Raw genomic sequence first — 17,513 nt, forward strand, 5'->3', positions numbered from 1 at the left:
TTTTTTTTTTTTTGCGGTACGCAGGCCTCACTGCTGTGGCCTCTCCTGTTGTGGAGCACAGGCTCCCGACGCGCAGGCTCAGTGGCCATGGCTCACGGGCCCAGCCACACCGCGGCACGCAGGATCCTCCCGGACCAGGGCACAAACCCGTGTCCCCTGCATCAGCAGGCGGACTCTCAACCACTGCGCCACCAGGGAAGCCCAGGAGAATATATTTTTGACACGAAAAGGTATTCATGATATTTTGTCAAGTGAAGGAAGCAAGTTATAAAATAGTCTGGGATAGTGTGAGCCTATTTATCTAAAACAGCAAAAAAGCAAACTGTAGAACTGTAAGAATATATAGAGTAAAAGAACTGTAAGAATATATTAGAGTAAAAGTGGTGATATGATTTTTTTTTTTTTTTGCTTATCTATCTTCTCAATTTCTATAATGTACGTGTCTTACTTCCACAGAAGAAAAAACAACCACACCAGTACCTGAGATGAACAGGTCAGGGAGGCCAGAAAAGACCCAGAGAGTGGAAAAGCCTAATTGAATTCTGACTTCGCCCAGTCTGAAAGAAACATCTGTAGACTGGGAGGGGTGAGACTTGGCCAGGGCCCCAGGATGTCAGCAGTCCCAGCTGGCTGGGGAATGGAAAGGCAGAAGCTTCCTCCATTGGGTAAGAGGGACAGCTTGAGTCTGAAAACACCAAGGGACAAGGTGACATGAGGCCCCAAACAAAGTGATCAGATGAGGTCGATCAAGAGCCTGGACTTACCTGAAGCTGTGATGTAATCAAGTCATTTGTACCTCGTCTAAAAACAAGTGTGGGGCTTCCCTGGTGGTGCAGTGGTTGGGAGTCCGCCTGCCAATGCAGGGGACACGGGTTCGATCCCTGGTCCGGGAGGATCCCACATGCCGCGGAGTGGCTAGGCCTGTGCGCCACAACTGCTGGGCCCGTGTGCCACAACTACTGGAGCCCGCGCACCGCAACAGAAGAGGCCACCTCAGTGAGAAGCCTGCACACCCCACAGAGGAGTGGCCCCCGCTCACTGCAACTGGAAAAAGCCTGCATGCAGCAATGAAGACCCAGCGCAGCCAAAAATAAAGTTTAAAAAAGTAAAATAAAATAAAAACAAGTGTGGCAAGGACTTATCTTTGCAGACTACGTGAAGCCACAAATTGTGTTTATCCAGCATTTGTTCAGGAGAGAAAGTTCCTGAATCATGGCATCCACTACTGGGACAAGCAACAAGGAAAGTGCTTTGGAGGTAGACAGTCCTGGATTGAATGCTGGTCTAGCCTTTTCCTAGGGGCTTAACCTCTTTATTTTTGCACATGTAGAGGTGCAGAGGTATTAGAATACTTGGTGCATTCTGGGATGTGCAGAAGTCAGGGGCAGGAATAACTAGGTATGTAGGGGAGTGTGGCTGATCACAGGGGACCATATGTGCCATGTTAAGGAATTTGGATTTCACCCAGAAAAAAATGGAAAGTAGTGGAGGGATTTTAAATAGGGGAGTGACACCATTGGGTTTACATTTGAGAGATCACTGGCAGCTGTATGGAGGGTGGATTGAAAGAGGGAAAGAACAGAGGCGGTTAGGGATTACAGTGGGAGCCTGAATGAGAAATAGTGAAGGCCTGAACCAAGGCAGAGGCAAGGAATAAGGGTATGCTGGTCATACTGTGGGGTGGAAGGTACAGGACCCCACTACTGGATATGGAAGATGGAGCAGAGGGCAGAGCCACTGGACTCTGGTTTCTAAGTGAATGATGGTCCCATTCAAACTTGTCCAAAACTGAGCTCCTGATTTCCCCTGCTTGTCTCCATCTTCCTCATATCAAGTCAATGGCAATCCTATCTTTACAGTTGACCCTGGCAAATAACTCCGGAGTTGTTTACTTCTTTTTCTTTTACCCGGCACATCTGAATCATTAGCAAATCCTGTTGCTACCTTGAAAACACATACGGAATCTGATTCTTTCCCAACACCTTTACTGCTAACACCCAAGCCACTATCATCTCAAGCCTCCTAACTGGTCCTCCTGAAGTCTATTCTCTTTACAACTGTCAGAGAGACTTTTTAAAAGTGTTCAGATCATGAACTCCGCTCAAAACTCTCCAAAAGCCTCTATTTTACTTGCAATAAAACCCAAAGTCCTGTCGACTGGAAAGAAAATGCACAACCTGATAAGTTGAGAGTTATATTTTATTCAGTGGACAAAACTGAGGACTTAAGCCTGGGACACAGCATCTCAGACAGCTCTGAGGGACTACTTCAAAGAGGCAAGTGGGGGGAGCCAGGATATATAGGAGTTTTCGCAACAAAGACCACGGAGTCGGAACATCAAAAGATTACTCTTCAATAAAGAAAACCAGACATCTCAAATTAAGGAATTTAGCACTTTCCTATGCACGGGAAGATGCAAGAGTCCGGGCTCAATGAAATTATTCCTTTAATATGCACCTCAGCTATCTGGGACCAGGATCCTGTGCTTTCTCATCCTGAGTCTCCTCAAGGTGCACGGTCAGGGGTGGCTGCAGCAGTTGACCGCTAGATGGCGGGCATCCTGTTTCTATCCTGAGTTCCCTCATGGCTCGACATCAGGGTGGCTGTAATGTGATGGCTTGATGGCTGCAACATCCTTTATTTCCTGATGTGGCAAGCAATAAATTTCATTCACAGTCCTCACCACAGCTTTAAAGTTCTGCCTGAGCTGAGTCTGTTACCTGTCTGGTCACCTCTCCTTCTCCTCTCCTTCCGGCTCTGCTGGCTCCAGCCACTCTGTTGCTTTGAATGTGCCAAGCATGCTTCTGCCTCAGGTCCTTTGCCCTTGTTCCCTCTGCCTGGGTTGCTTTCCCTCCAGGTATTTGCACGACTTGTTCTTTCCTCACTTTATTTGGGTCTCTGCTCAAATGTCCTCTTATCAGAGGGCTTTCCTAGCCACAAGCTATGAAATAGCATCCCTGTTCCCTATCGGTCACTCTCTTCCTGTTCTCTCTGGCATTCCCTGACAAAGTACACATTTATTTAAAGAGGGTAAGGACACTGTCCATTTTATTCACTGCTACATCCCTAAGTGCCTAGCATAGTGCTTGCATTATGGTAGGTGCTCAGTAAATACTTTTTGAATGAATGAATAAACACAAGAGGAGAAGGTTTAGGAAGAAAAACAAGAGTTCAGTCCTGGGCTTCCCTGGTGGTGCAGTGGTTGAGAGTCCGCCTGCCAATGCAGGGGACACGGGTTCGTGCCCCGGTCTGGGAGGATCCCACATGCCGCGGAGCGGCTGGGCCCGTGAGCCATGGCCGCTGAGCCTGCGAGTCCGGAGCCTGTGCTCCGCAATGGGAGAGGCCACAACAGTGAGAGGCCCGCGTACCGCAAAAAAAAAAAAAAAAAAGAGTTCAGTCCTGAATATGCTGGGATTGAAGTATCCATGGGACATCCAGGTACAGCCATGCATAAGTTTATTAATAGATCTTGAAAAGAATTTTAAATAGTAATAATGATGATATTATTAAACAAGTAATAAAAACACCTGCATTCCAAGCACAGTGCTAAGCATATTACACTTAAGTCACTTCATCCTCACAACAGCTTGGCCAAATGTAAGGGAGCAGGACCCTATGGGGCCTTCCCGGGGGCAGACCCCTCCCTCATATCCTCTGCTTTAGCTCCTCCCTCAAGTACCTAGATAACAGTATCTGATGCACATTTCCTGAATTGTCTTATAGATGCTAAATCCACCACCAAAGGGAAGAAATGAACTACCTGATGAATATGAGCACATAGCCCCCAGAGCCTAAGGATTAATAATGTTAACCCCTGTGACACCACCGTTACCTCACCATCAACCAATCAGAGAATTGTGCACGAGCTGATCACAGACCCTGGGATGCCCCTCCCTCATTCTGCCTTTAAAAATGCTTTGCTGAGGGGGCATCTCTGGTGGCGCAGTGGTTGAGAGTCTGCCTGCCGATGCAGGGGACACGGGTTCGTGCCCCGGTCCGGGAGGATCCCGCATGCCGCGGAGCGGCTGGGCCCATGAGCCATGGCCGCTGAGCCTGCGCGTCCCGAGCCTGTGCTCTGCAACGGGAGAGGCCACGGCGGTGAGAGGCCCGCATACCGCAAAAGAAAAAAAAAAAAAGCTTTGCTGAAACCCATCGGGGACTTTGGGTATTTTGAGCACTAGCTGTCCTGGACTCCTTGCTTGGTGCCCTGCAATAAATGCTGTACTTTCCTTCACCACAACCCAGGGACAGTAGATTGGTTTCACTGCACGTGGGCAAGCAGTAAGACCCGAGTTTGGTTTGGTAACAAGAAGAGGAATTCAAATTACCCCCAAAGAGGAAAAACATTCTTTGGGGGTTCAGAATTGGAAAACTTTTGATTATCTGTGTGTACTAGAAAGAGAGACTGTGATGCAGGCAAGGACTGCCCATGAGCTTTATTCCTGTTAATTTTTTATCTTTGTGTCCTTCTCACCTTCATGTACTTGTTGAAGACAGTCTGGATCTCCTCATTGATGCTAGGCTGCAGGACAGCTCGGAGGAGATCCATGGAGATGGCAGGATCTGTGAAACTGCATTCAGGAAGGAGACACAGTCAGGAGGCATGTCCCAAACATATCCTTTCCTACTCTGCCCAGCCAATTATTGAGATAGGACCCTTTAATGACAATAACATATGGCTTTTACAGAAAACGAGCCACGTGCCCAGGTGCTCTGCAAACCACATAGATGCAGGACTTTATTTCATACTCATAACTCTATGGAATGGCATTATTTTTAAAGTGTTATAGAGGTATAATACTTAACACAGAAAAAGTCTATACACTTTAACAAACAGTTTTAGTGAACATCCTTTTAATCGCTACTCAGGTCAAGAAACATATATAACCAGCATCCCAAAGACCCATCTTGTGCTCTCTCCCTTCCCTGAGATGGATACTATTAGCCCCACATTTTTTTAACTTCCATGCTATCCTGCCTCTTTGGAGCCTTCAAACGCAGAGCCTGTGAATGTTAGGGACCTTGGGCACTGTTGAATCAACATGCCCCCTCTTTTGAGTTCAGAAGGGAAATGACTTGCTCAAGGTCACACAGAGTTACAGAATCTGAATCTCCTCTTTCTATTGGTCGATGATCTCTTTCTCAGCTCTGTGCAGTGGGGACCCAAAAGCTGCCTCCCAAGCCAGTGCCTGGGAGAGGAAGTCCCACCCAAGACCAGCCTTACCTTGTTGTCATCTGTGAGCGGCGGCCCCTCCGCTGTACCTGCCGGTGCTTTATCATTATGTTCCAAGGGTTCTGTGGAGACCAAGGGAGCAGATGTCACCGAGGTCCGTGACGCTGGGGTGGAGGTGGAGGGTGGGTATTAAGTTATACCTAGACATCCCTGCTTCTCAGGTGCTTTCACCGTCTCTCCCCGCTTGGGGTAGGGGGGAGGGCAGTGGTTGGAAGGTCCTACCAGAGAAGAGGAACCGAGATAAAGCTTCCTGCCCCCAAATCCCAACCCCACTTTTTCAGGAACGGGCGGAGGAAAGGAATCAGTGTCCACCGAGGGGCTACTCGGTGCCAGATGATGCGCTGGGCGCTTTACCCGCATTTATATCCTTTCCCACAACAACTTTACGAGGCAGGGCCTAATCATCTCCATTTTCGAGAAGAGAAAACTGGCGCTCAGGGGCTTGGCAGGGCCGGCCTACGTCACCTAGCTGGGGGGGCGGCACCAGAATATGAAGCCGGGTCGTCGGACTTCGACAACCACAACCCCTCGGCAGCACCAGCCGCTTCCTTCTCTCGCCCACGGGCCAGGGTCCCGGGAGCCCGAGGCCCTGTCGGGCCCAAGCCCAGGCCTGGCCGCGGCTTCCCCGGGGACGCCCTCACCGTGAGAACCAGCTGCCCCGCTGCGCCCGCGTCTCCCAGCTCGGGTCCGCCCCGCTCTGCCCCGCCGGGTCCCCGCGGCTGCTCAGCATCTCCAGTGGCCCCCATGGCGCCCCCGGTTTCCACAAGTCCAGCCCGACTCTGTCACCGGCTGAAAAGTCTCTCTGTGACGTCATTGGAGCGCGCCGCCCGCAGTCTCCGGAAGCGCGACGCAGCGAGCGGCAGGGTTACCAGGGAAACCGAGCCGCCGCGTCTCGCCGGGTCCCAGACGCTTAGAGGCCCTGTGGTAGGTTGACCAGGCTCCCTCTCGGGAGCGGCCGCCCCTCGGGTGTAAACTGTGGGTGTTCAGTCAAGGATCTTTCTCTGGCCGGACCAAGACCCGTGGAGAAGTGCGGGTCAGGAGGAGGGGAGCAGGTTTCCTCGGGCTGGTGTTGGGGAGCGGAGGGCAGCGTTTGGTACCGAGGCGCCTGCAGTTGTCTCTGGAAAACTAGATTTTAATATGCCTGGCACTCAGCCCCCGGAATTGGATGGGCCCAATGCGAGGACCCCGAAACCCAGCAAGAGGGGGTCTGGCCCATGCCATCCCACTCACCCAGTGGTCTCTCCAGGCCTTGACCCCAGGGATTGCCTCTTGGCGTCTGAAGGCATCTGAATGAAGATTCTGGGCTTCTCTCTCCAGATGCGTGATACTGGGATGGGCTGGGGATGCGGGATTTAGCAGCTGTGGAGTTCCCCAGAGCCCCTTTAGCTCTGCATTAGAGGTAAGACGTCCATGAATAGAATTGGATCTACTTATGGGTGGTAGATAAAATTACTTTTATCAGGTCGTAATACGGGGTAGTAGAAGGTGCATGAGTTTTGCAGTTAGAAAGATCTGAGTTCAAATCCATTATGATATGGTGGTTAACACTGACTATGGGATTGGACTGCTTACCTTTGTTCTGCTACTTATTAGCTGTGACCCACATTTCTTTCTGTGCCTCAGTTTCCCCATCTGTAGAATGGGGATAATAGTACCTAACTCATAGCGTTGCAATGAGAATTAAGTGAGTTAATTCATGTAAAGTACTTAGAACCTTGGCAGTAGTAAACCCTCAAACAATGTTATCTGTCATTACTATTATTAAATTCCAGCAGCTACCACTTACTAGCTTAATGACCTTGGCTAATTTTCCCTCTGAACTAGTTTTCTTACTTCTGCAAGATTATTGTGAGGCATAAAATAAATAATGTGTATAAAACACATGTTAGGTCATCAGTAAATGTTAATTATCTCCACGCTCCAATATCAGCCTTAAAACAACAAGGCAACTTTCTGGCACCAAACTCTTTGTCCCTATTAAGGAGGTTTTTACCCTTTAACCTTATTAGGCTAAGCAATGCCAATAGGTATTGCTGTTAGGTATCATGGTTGACCAAAGGAATAGATAAAAAAAATAAAAAGAAATATAGGAAGAAGAGATAAAGAAAGGGAGTATATATGACCTAGGTTACTACTTGAGTCATAGCAACTGTTCTTTTGGGTTTTGTTGACTAACCTTCATATAGTCCAATAATACCCTGTATGGGCTAGAGGGACCAAGATTTAGGTTTTTGGTGCATTTATATTAGTTCTGAACAAATCTAAACACTGCTTTTCTGTAGTTTTTGGATAGTTTCTAACTGGTCTGTTCCATTCTCTGTTTTCTAGGTTGCTAGGATGGACAGGAGCCACAGTGCATTTTATTAGCTTTGGTTCTTTTCTTTAGTTGTGTCTCTAGTCCTTTCCTCTCTCATTACAGCTGTAGCTGTGTCCTTCCAAAACCCTCTAAGGCTCTCTTTGATCCTTTATCCAGTGGCCATCCCTCCATTTCCTCAGCTGCCCATTAGATTCCTCATCATTGTCCAGGGATGTTGTGTATACTGCAGAGTTTGATCATTCCAATCACGTGTGTCTTTTGGTAGTGCCAGGAATTTTCCCACACACTAGCAACCAGTCACTTTTCTTCTTGTCTGGAGAAGACATCGTTGGGGATTATTGCGAAAGGGAAAACTTTGTGGCTGGCCTTAGACCAATCCCCTAGTCTTGCCCTTCCCTCGGTTGATGTATTGATACAAGGCAAGGTGTACACGTCTGGCCTGAACTGAGTTCTCATCTCTACCCTCAGCATCATCATCATGTCGAGCTGCCTCTTCCTCCTGAAGGCACTTCTTGCTCTTGGGTCTGTGGCATCCTGGGTGACTGCAGGAGAGCATGGTGAGCTATCATTTGGGATCCCTGGCTAACAGCAATAGAAAACGACTAGAGAAGTCATCCCCTGCCTCCTCCCAGAGTGAGGGTCCTCATCTGGGGAGATGGTCTTCTCTGTAGAACAGAACTGGACGCATAGATTCTTGGGACAGCCAGGATAGGTCTTCCTGGCTTTCTCTGTCCTCTCTGGAGATAGCACTTCCAGTCTGGCTTACTAGAGGTTCTAGCTTTTCCCAAGGGCTCTCACCCTAGGGTGAGAATAGGATCGCCCCAAGCTTTCTGTCTCTCTCTCTGCAGAGTGGCTGGTCCATGTGTGGTGCTGGGTGCATGTTAGCAGCTGTGTGGGAGAAGGGGAAAGTGGTTGCAGAAATATTTTGTTTTGAATTTATTTATTTATTTAATTTATTTATTTTTGGCTGCGTTGGATCTTCATTGCTGCGCGTGGGCTTTCTCTAGTTGCGGCGAGCAGGGTCTACTCTTCCTTGCGGTGCACGGGCTTCTCACTGCAGTGGCTTCTCTTGCTGCGGAGCACGGGCTCTAGGCTCGCGGGCTCAGTAGTTGTGGCTTGCGGGCTCTAGAGCGCCGGCTCAGTAGTTGTGGCGCATGGGCTTAGTTGCTCTGCGGCATGTGGGATCTTCCCGGACCAGGGATCGAACCTGTGTCCCCTGCATTGGCAGGCGGATTCTTAACCACTGTGCAACCAGGGAAGCCCCAGAAATATTTTTGACAGGAATTTTGGAGAGACTAAAAGTCCCCGAAGTACATTTGGCTTCCATTCCCTGTTTCTTGAGGCCTCGCCAGTTGCCCCAATCTCAAGTGATAACTTTTGCAGTGAAAGAAGGAAAATGCCCTCGCGATAAGACCCCATGCAAAGAGCCATAACGGGAGGATGAATCCTGTCTGGCTAGGCAGAAGCACTGCAGCGCAGGCTGTGGTCGGCTCTGTCGAGCAGGCACCCCTTAAGGGTATGTTGGCTTGAGAGGCGAAATCCGAGTCTCCTTTCCGATCTTGCCTCTGGGCTAGATAGAGCCAGAGAGCTTCCTATCTCCTAGGTTGGCTCTTGAAATTTAGCTCACCTCTTTTTTCCCCTTTTGGGGGGTCTCTTCTCCTTTAATCACTCGTGTCCCCAGTTCTTTGCCTTCTGTCAGGAGAGAACAGGCCATTGATTATCTGCATCTTATACTTTGAACTCAGGGTTCCTGTTAAGGCTGGCCTCCTTCCAGCCAAACCTCCCCAGGTAGCAGGCCCCTTCCCTGTACCCAGTGGCGTTATCTGCGCCTGGCTGCAGCAGCTCCCTTGGGCAGCCTGCCCGTAAGGGAGAATAGAGTGTTGTACTCTTTGCCAGGACTCTGGAGGGCCAGCTCTGGAACCAGAGCCTGGGAATCTGTCTCATGCGGGTCACTCACTGTCAACTTGTCAGGCCTGGTACAATCTTCGCAGTGTTTGAAGGTGATGGCTGAATTGCGGGGGCTGAGGGTGAGGCCGGCCGCCAGGTGAGGCAGCTTGGTGAGCTGCCCTGGGCTCTGGCCAGCCCAGATGGGGCTTCCTCTTTCCTTGGAGCTTGGCCGGTTAGAGTAGTGATCTCTCTGCACCTCTCCCAGAGCCCACTGGCTGAGTGGGGTTCCTCGTCTGGTGGGAAGTAATATTTCTGCTGGGATATTAGCTAACTACTTTTTCCTGGAGGAGGGCTGGCCCACTCACCCAGCGGGACTCGTTGCTACAGCCCACTGCACAGGGAATTCCCCTTCCTGGGCTATGAATAATCTCAACTTTCATTAAGCTCTGATTTGCCAGAAGCTTACCATAGCCTGTCCTGTCTGTTTGGTAACTTGGAGGAATGTCAGGGTGTCTGAGGGCACAGGACAGACCCTGGGACCTGCTCCCCTGAGGCAGTTCGGGTCTGAGCATGGGTCTGAACCGGGCTCCTCTGCTTGCTGGCTCTGTGGCCTTGGACAAGTCCTTTCATCTCTTTGAACCTCATTTTTATCATCCTTAAAATGGAGATAAGGGTATTTATCTCATAGAGTGATAATGCAGTGTCCATTTGGGCTGCTATAACAGAATACCATAGACTGGGTGGCTTATAGACAACAAAAATTTATTTCTTACAATTCTGGAGGCTGGGAAGTCCAAGATCAAGGTCCAGCAGGTTCAGTGTCTGGGAGGGCCTGCTTCCTGGTTTGTAGCCTGCCGTCTTTTTGCTGTGACCTCACGTGGCAGAAGGGCAGTAAGGGCCACTAGTATTCATGAGGGCTCCAGTCTCCTGGCTTAATCACCTCCCAAAGACCCCACTTCCAAATACCCTCACTTTGGAGATTAGGTTTCAACATATGAATTTTCGGAGAATACAAATATTCAGTCTACAGCATGCAGTTGAGAAGAAATGCACATAAGAAACTTGTACAAAACCTGCCAGATAATACCTGACAGCTCATATAGTTATGCCCAGCACCTTGCTGTTCAGGTTCCCTCCCAACTATCTGAGGTCTGGCTTGTCTATTCACTTGCTCACTTATAAATGGATTCAATACATATTGAGTGTCTACCCTACCTGGCATTTGGGCATCCTGGGGTAAGCATGGTAGCCACGGCCCTTGCTCTCATGGAGCTCACCCTCTGATGTGAGACACAGTAAATAATCATAAACGAGCAAGAATAACCACCAGTCGTGATGAGTGCAATGAAGGGAAAGAAAAGAGAGGGAAAGAGGAGATGTCATTTTAAGTTGGAGAATGAGAAGGAGCTGGCCATTGGGTGGAGTGCTATGAAGAGGGAACTGCAGGGGCAAAAGCAGTGGAGTAGGGCAGGGCTTACTATTTTAAGGAGGGGAAAGGTCAGTGTGGCTGGAGGAAAGAGATGGTGAAGGAAGGTGGTTCCAGTTGAGGCAGAGTCCAGCTTTGGGGGAGTCTCCGGGGCCTCTGTCTAAGGCTTTATTGTAAGTGCAATGGGAGGCCTTTAAAGGGGGCTATAAAAGCAGGAGAGGCCTGATCCGCTTTTCATTTTAAAAAGGCTACTCTGCTGGTGTCTGAAAAATGGATGGGGCGAATGTAGAAGATGGCAGGCCAGTTGAGAGGCCAATATGCCAGGCTGGGTTGGGGGTGATCATGGCTCAGACCAGGGTGCAGACCTGGAAGAGTGGCAGACTTGAAGTACTTTTGAGGGTGAAGCTGACAGGCCCGGGGAAAGAAGTTAGCAGATGTGGGTGTTGAGGAAAAGGAAGTGTCAAAAAGGGTGGTGACTGTCTGGCTGGAGCTGTTGGGTGATGGTGGTGGTCTTTACTGAGAAGGGGACAACTTTGGGAGGAGGAGGAGGAGGTTTTGGAGTGAAGATTCAGATTATGGCCTAAGAGTTGTCCCCTCTGGCTCCCTTATGGCCTGCCTTCCACCGCATGAAAGTTGAACCCTCCTGATCCCCCGTGACCCTCTGTTTTGCTTATTATGACATGTGCATTATTATTATTTTTAAAAAACATTTATTTATTTATTTACTTATTTATTTCGTTGTGTTGGGTCTTAGTTGTGGCCGGCGGGCTGCTTAGTTGTGGCTTGCTGGATCCTTAGTTGTGGCATGCAAACTCTTAGTTGCGGCATGCATGTGGGATCTAGTTCCCAGACCAGGGATCAAACCGGGGCCCCCTGAACTGGGAGTGTGGAGTCTTTTAAAATAAATTTATTTATTATTTATTTATTTATTTTTGGCTGCATTGGGTCTTCGTTGCTGCATGCGGGCTTTCTCTAGTTGTGGCGAGCGGGGGCTACTCTTCCTTGTGGTACGCGGGCTTCTCATTGCAGTGGCTTCTCTTGTTGCGGAGTGCGGGCTCTAGAGCGCAGGCTCAGTAGTTGTGGCGTGTGGGCTTAGTTGCTCCGTGGCATGTGGGATCTTCCTGGACCAGGGCTCAAACTCGCATCCCCTTCATTGGCAGGCGGATTCTTAACCACTGAGCTACCAGGGAAGCCCTGGAGCACAGAGTCATAACTACTGCGCCACCAGGGAAGTCCCACGACATGTACATTGTATCCTTCGTATGCATTGATGGCATGGGCTCCCTGTGTGTTTGGGTCCCCTTTTTCTAAAACCTCACTGCTGGTTGTACAGCTAAGAGTTGACACAGCAGGCCCAAGACTGATATTCTCAGAAAGGCCTGCTCACAAGATTGGCCTTGGTGGGCTTCTGGGAATTTGGATTTTGAGACGGTTCCTGCCACCGTAACTAATAAGAGTGGTATGAGCTAGGCAGAGAGCACCCATGTGACCAGACCGCAGGAAGAACCCTAAGCCTCCAGTGAGCTTCCCTGGTAGATACCACTTCACATGTACCATCACAATTCCATACTGGAGGAATGAAGTCATCCTGTGTGACTCCCCTGGGAGAGGACTCTTGGAAGCTTGCGCCTGGCTTCCTCTGGACTTCACCTCGTGCACCTCTTCCCTTTGATGATTTTGCTTTGTATTTTTGTGCTGTCGTAAATCATGGCCATGGGTACACTGTATGCTGAGTCCTGTGAGTCCTAGAGAATCACCAAAACTAGGAGTGGTCTTGGGGGTTCCAGACACACTAGTTTATTTATAAGTTTTCCTAACCCCTAAAACTGTCTACCACTGGGTCTTTTGGCAGAACTGAGCTGAGTCCCAGTGCCTGGTGATTTGGTTTTGGGTGATCGTTGCGGAGTGCAGGGGATCACCATGATGTGGGTTAAAGGGCAGTGGACCTAGTGTCAGAGCTGGGGGTTTGGGACCCAATTCTGTGACCATTGACCTCAGGCCAATCCTTCCCGCTTCTGGGTGTCTGTCTGTTTACAAGAGAAGAGGAGTAGGTTTGAAGGCTCAGAGGGCCCTTCTTGGCTTAAGAAGTTTTGAAATTTATTTTCTGCCAGCAGCTGGCATTCTTCCCTAGGGGAAGGTTGGAGCTGGGGCAACGGTAAAGACTAAGTGTGCGTACTTCCTAGGCTTCAGCTTTTTATTCTACTTTTCTGGTGATAGCTTGGGATCTTGGGATAGGGGCATATCTGGAGGCTAGGGATGACCATCCCCGTTCTGGCTCTCATTCCTATTTCTCATCCTGATTCCTGCTAAGATACCTGTGAGGTGACTGGAAACCATGCGTTATGAGGAACTGAGCTTACCTAGCCTGGCAAAGCTAAGACAGTGAAAGGCAGAGGATGGCTAAAGAGATGGCATGAGCCATGTTTTTGCCAGGTGTCTGGGGATAGGAAAAAGACCAATGGATAGAAACAGATTTCGGCTGAGTATAAAGAAGGACTTCCTTATACCTAAGGCTGTCTAGCTTAAGTATAAGGATGGCGTAGTCTGGCTTGGAGCTACTGAAGCCCCCTTAATTCCCGCTGTTCAGCTGAGAGTAGGGGATTGTTTGGCAGGGATTCAAGCATCAGATAGGGTATTAGACTGGGTGGCTCTGCTGGGCACTGGTCCGAGGGGATGTGCTGTGACCCTCAGGGCTTCAGCCTATCTTCCTAAGTGTCCCTTCATTGCTTCTAATATTTGACAAAACCCCAGGGACCTCAAGGAAGCCTGGCCTGGGAGAGGGTAGGGCTTTGGTCTCTATGCCTGGTCCTGAGGATAAGGGCAGAGGTAGCAGGGTCCTCCTGGCACTGGTTACTTCAGAGTTGGGCCCGGAAAAATGGTGATATCTGGAAAGTGTGGTATTCTAGGCCTCCACTCTAGGGCACACGGTGACTTGGTGAGTTTATGTTGCTGTGTTTTTCCCAACCAGGGAGATTTATTTTATGCGCAGCCTTCTCCACCGTGGGGTAAAAGGCTTTGTTCCTTGTTAAATGGATTTTAGTGTTTGTCAGACAGGTGGGGAGGCGTGGGGAGATACATCTGGTGGTTACAGTGACCATATTTTCTGAATAAAATATATCAAGACACATAATTGTGACACAAGCGGACAATGGCAAAAAATACTTGAAATAGGGGCTATTCCGAAAAATCCTAGGACGCCAGGTTATTATATCTTGATTGTTTAGCTGCATGTATTCTCTCGGAGTCCAACACTTGCTTTTTCCATCATGTCAGAGTTCCCAGAGCCAGCTGTGTCCAATCGTATGTACATGTTCGTTGTCAGAGGCACTGGGCCAGTCCTGTCTCGGTTTTCTACAAAGCTTGCATTGCCTGTCATTTTCCCCTCCATTTAAAAAACTTGAAATAAACACTGAGAGGAATGAGTCATGGTGAGTGGGTTTGGTTTGGATGTGACATCTTGGGTGTGCCTGCCCCCGTGGACCTGGCCTGTTGCCCACATGTCTTAAAGATGGTGTAGTAGAAAGAGTGCTTCATTGCAAACCGAGAAGCTGAGTTTTGTCCTGCTTTGCCGCAGACTCACTCTGCAGTTCTGGGCCAACCCCTTCTCTTCTCTGAGTTTCATTATCTTCTTAGGGGCTGTGAAAGGGCACATCAAGAATGTGTTTGGCTACATGAAGCAGAAAATGAAACCAACAGGGATTCTTCTTTCTCACATAACAAGAAGTCCTGAAGTCAGCGCCAGGGCTGGTGTGGTGACTCCACGATGAAGCAATTTCTCTGTCTCTCCTTTGCGATTCTTGACTTTGTCTTCATACTGGGTGCCTCCTGGTTGCAAGAAGGCTGCTCTGATTCCTTGTCTGTCTTTGGACTGGAAGAAGAAAGAAATGAGAGGGCAGTTTGACAGCTGTATTCCCTGAACCAACAATGCAATAGTTTTCCCAGCTTATATCTTAGTTTGTGGTCACCCCTAGTTACAAGGGAATATGGGGGAAGCAAATCATTTTAGCTGACTGGGCTCACTGCCTCTCAGAACAAGCCTGGGGTTCTATTCACAAATGCTTCAGTTATTTATTGCCACCTAACAAACGATCCCCAAACTTAGCGACGTAACGCAGTGCATTCTTTTTTTTTTTTTTTTTTTTTTTCCCCCAAAGCCCCAATCCTGAAGTCATCAACATTAACACAGTGCATTCTTTCTCACAGTTGTGTGGCTTTGTGGGTTGGCTGGGCTTAGCCGGGCAGTTCTTATACCCAGTGGCACAGCTGAGGTCCTTCATGCAGCTGGGAGCTCCCTGGCAAGTTCCACTGTGGCTGGAATGTCCAGGATGGGCTCTCCTCCTCCAGGTTCTCTCTCCGGAGGCGTCTCACTATCCCGCAGCCTAGCCCAAGCTGCTTTGCAGCACGGTGGGTGGTTTCCAAGAGGGAGTGTTCAAGCCCCAGTACGCAAGTGTTGCTCAAGCCTCTGCTTGCATCATACTTGGCTGGTGTCCTGTTGGTCAAAGCAAGTCACCCAGTCGAGCCCAGAGACGGTGTGGGAGGGGGCTACCCAAGAGCACGTATTCCAGCAGCCAGCAGTGTTGATGTCGACCACAGTAAGCAAGGGGGAGGATGAATATGGGGGTAGCAGCTAGTGCGTTTGCCACAATGTGTTAGACCTCAACAGTGCTTTTCAGTCTGTGAGTCTGGATAGCTATTTAGTATTTTGTGGTCAGCATTAAAAAAAAAAAAAGAAATAGAATATAAAGTATCAGCATTGCATATACATGTATGCACATAAATATGTACATTTTACACATAAATAGGTATAAAGTACACACGGGACTCAATGGAAAATGTATTTTGTACTCAGAGTCCCAATAAAAATAACTGTTAACACTGGGCTTGAACACCTCTGGGCCCCAATGCTCTGATTTTATGGCAGAGTTTGGCAGTGAATGTCCTGCAGACCCCCTTCCGTGTGAAGAGCTGTGTGATGGGGACGCATCCTGTCCTCAGGGACATAAGTGCTGCAGCACTGGCTGTGGCCATGCCTGCCATGGAGACATCAAGGGAGGTATGTTGGCTCTTTGGGGAAGACTTGAGTGCTCCTGGGGTCCCAGGGTTGGCTTGGGAGGGAGCCATCTGTGGCCTTCTTCTCTTTCTCTTCGTGGGAGGAGTCAGAGTTCTCATCTTTCCAGTCCTCCTAGCCCTTCAACCCAAAGCAACCCTCCTCCAAGGACCAAGGGGCCCATGTTGGCATTGAAAGAACTAGAGGAAGGCAGTGGGTGTTAGTAGGAAGCCCAAGCATAGGGGGAGAGGGTGGTGCTCTGGGAGCCTTGCTTCTTCTGCATCCCACCCAGCCCCAGCCCCAAACCCACAGAGGTATCAAGTCCCAAGGTACCGCTAGAGAACTTCCTGTGGGACACCCTTTGGAAATCATTAGTTCAGATGCTCTCTTGGGGCCCTGCAGGGGCTCGGATCCTTGAACTTCAAGGTTTTCCAGCCAGATCTTTGGTTAAGATCTAGTTAGAATCAGGGATGGATTCATCTGGAGCCTCTAAGTCCCAGATGGGAACTTGGAGTCATTGCACCAACCCTCCTGTCTCTACACCTATGCCTGTTTATCCCACAGGGCGGGGTGGTGACTGTCCAAACATTTTGGCGGGCCTGTGCATTGTCAGCTGCATGGCGGATGAGAACTGCCCAGCTGGGGAAAAGTGCTGCAAGTCAGGCTGTGGCCGTTTCTGTGTCCCGCCAATCCTGCCGCCCCAGCTGGCCCTGAACCCCAACCGGACCATCAGGTCTAATTTTGAATTAGGTGAGTACGGCCCATTGTTATCAGTAACAATGGCCTTAACTGCTATGTACAGAGCACTGGCTTAGGTGCTGGGTGGGGACTCCAGAAGGGCAAGACAGTTTTTGCCCTGGAGAGTCTAGTTGGAGAGAAAGATTCTATGTCACAGATCAGAACCCTTGTATAGGCAGTATGCGCGTATAGGTGATGAGAGTAAGTGTGGCTCCTTGGGAAGGTCCTTCTCCTAGAAGTAGGGTTTGATCTGGGCCCTAAAGCCTAGGCAGGATGTGACCAAGGGAGGAGAGCCCAGAGAACATGCTGCACGCGTGGTCTGGTGACGGTCAGCAAAGGCACAGAGGGGGTAATGTATGTGACGTGTTTGGGGAGCTGGGATGGGGGTGGTGAGAGAGTGTGTAAGGGAACAGACAGGCTGTTTTTTGAACAGGAAATGTAAGGTTGGTCAATGAATGATAAGAGTCTTCAATGCCAGTTTAGACTGGATTGTCTGGGAAGCAGGGAGCTATGTAAGGCCTTTGAGAGCAATCTTTGCCAAACTTCTCCAGGGTGGAAGGGAAAAAACATTTTGAGGAGCTGGAGCCAGGAGGGCACAGTTGTGACCTGATGTTTCTTCTACTTGCAGAGAGCCCGGTGCCGTAGCTGTCCTGATGTGTCCTGAGTTTCTTTGGTGACTCCAGGGGGCTTGTCCTGGTAGCCAGGAGAGGATGATGTCCTGGGGCTTGTGACACCCCCAGGGACTTTCATTGCCCTCTCTGCTCTGTTTCTGTTCTTGCTGCTGCCCTGACCGTAGGAAACCCAGCCCTGGGCTTGGAAAGTGGGTGTGTGGTGCTTCTTTTCCCCAATAAAGGCTGATGCTGAC

At 49.4% G+C, this 17,513-nt stretch overlaps 2 protein-coding genes across 8 annotated transcripts in view; one reads left to right on the forward strand and one right to left on the reverse strand.

The window, feature by feature from the left end:
* The window catches only part of DNTTIP1 (deoxynucleotidyltransferase terminal interacting protein 1), a 23,761-nt gene extending 17,720 nt beyond the window's left edge, over nt 1-6,041 (reverse strand). The window contains exons 1-3 of one of the 2 annotated variants that reach the window (XM_027078195.1): nt 5,875-6,041; nt 5,225-5,295; nt 4,475-4,571 (exon numbers count right to left, since the gene is read on the reverse strand). In XM_027078195.1, coding sequence (XP_026933996.1) covers nt 4,475-4,571; nt 5,225-5,295; nt 5,875-5,979 — 273 coding nt within the window. In that variant the 5' untranslated portion in view covers nt 5,980-6,041. Of the gene's footprint in view, nt 1-4,474; nt 4,572-5,224; nt 5,338-5,874 lie in introns of both variants that reach the window. The other variant, XM_027078196.1, reaches the window with a different exon arrangement.
* WFDC3 (WAP four-disulfide core domain 3) lies at nt 153-17,513 on the forward strand. 6 transcript variants are annotated; one of them, XM_027078198.1, is made up of 6 exons: nt 153-202; nt 11,245-11,335; nt 15,208-15,455; nt 15,785-15,916; nt 16,475-16,660; nt 17,277-17,513. In XM_027078198.1, exons 2-6 carry the CDS (start codon nt 11,298-11,300, stop codon nt 17,291-17,293), a joined length of 621 nt encoding a protein of 206 aa, XP_026933999.1. In that variant the 5' UTR covers nt 153-202; nt 11,245-11,297; the 3' UTR covers nt 17,294-17,513. The 6 variants fall into 6 exon arrangements, with proteins under 6 accessions (XP_026933999.1, XP_026933998.1, XP_026934000.1 ...); XM_027078197.1 differs by lacking the exons at nt 153-202; nt 11,245-11,335 and adding exons at nt 5,956-6,157; nt 8,019-8,107; XM_027078200.1 differs by lacking the exons at nt 153-202; nt 11,245-11,335; nt 15,208-15,455 and adding exons at nt 6,069-6,157; nt 8,019-8,107.

The sequence above is a fragment of the Aethalodelphis obliquidens genome, unplaced genomic scaffold (assembly GCF_003676395.1).
Source record: "Aethalodelphis obliquidens isolate GAN/ISIS:26980383/991018 unplaced genomic scaffold, ASM367639v1 scaffold42, whole genome shotgun sequence".
Taxonomy (NCBI): domain Eukaryota; kingdom Metazoa; phylum Chordata; class Mammalia; order Artiodactyla; family Delphinidae; genus Aethalodelphis; species Aethalodelphis obliquidens.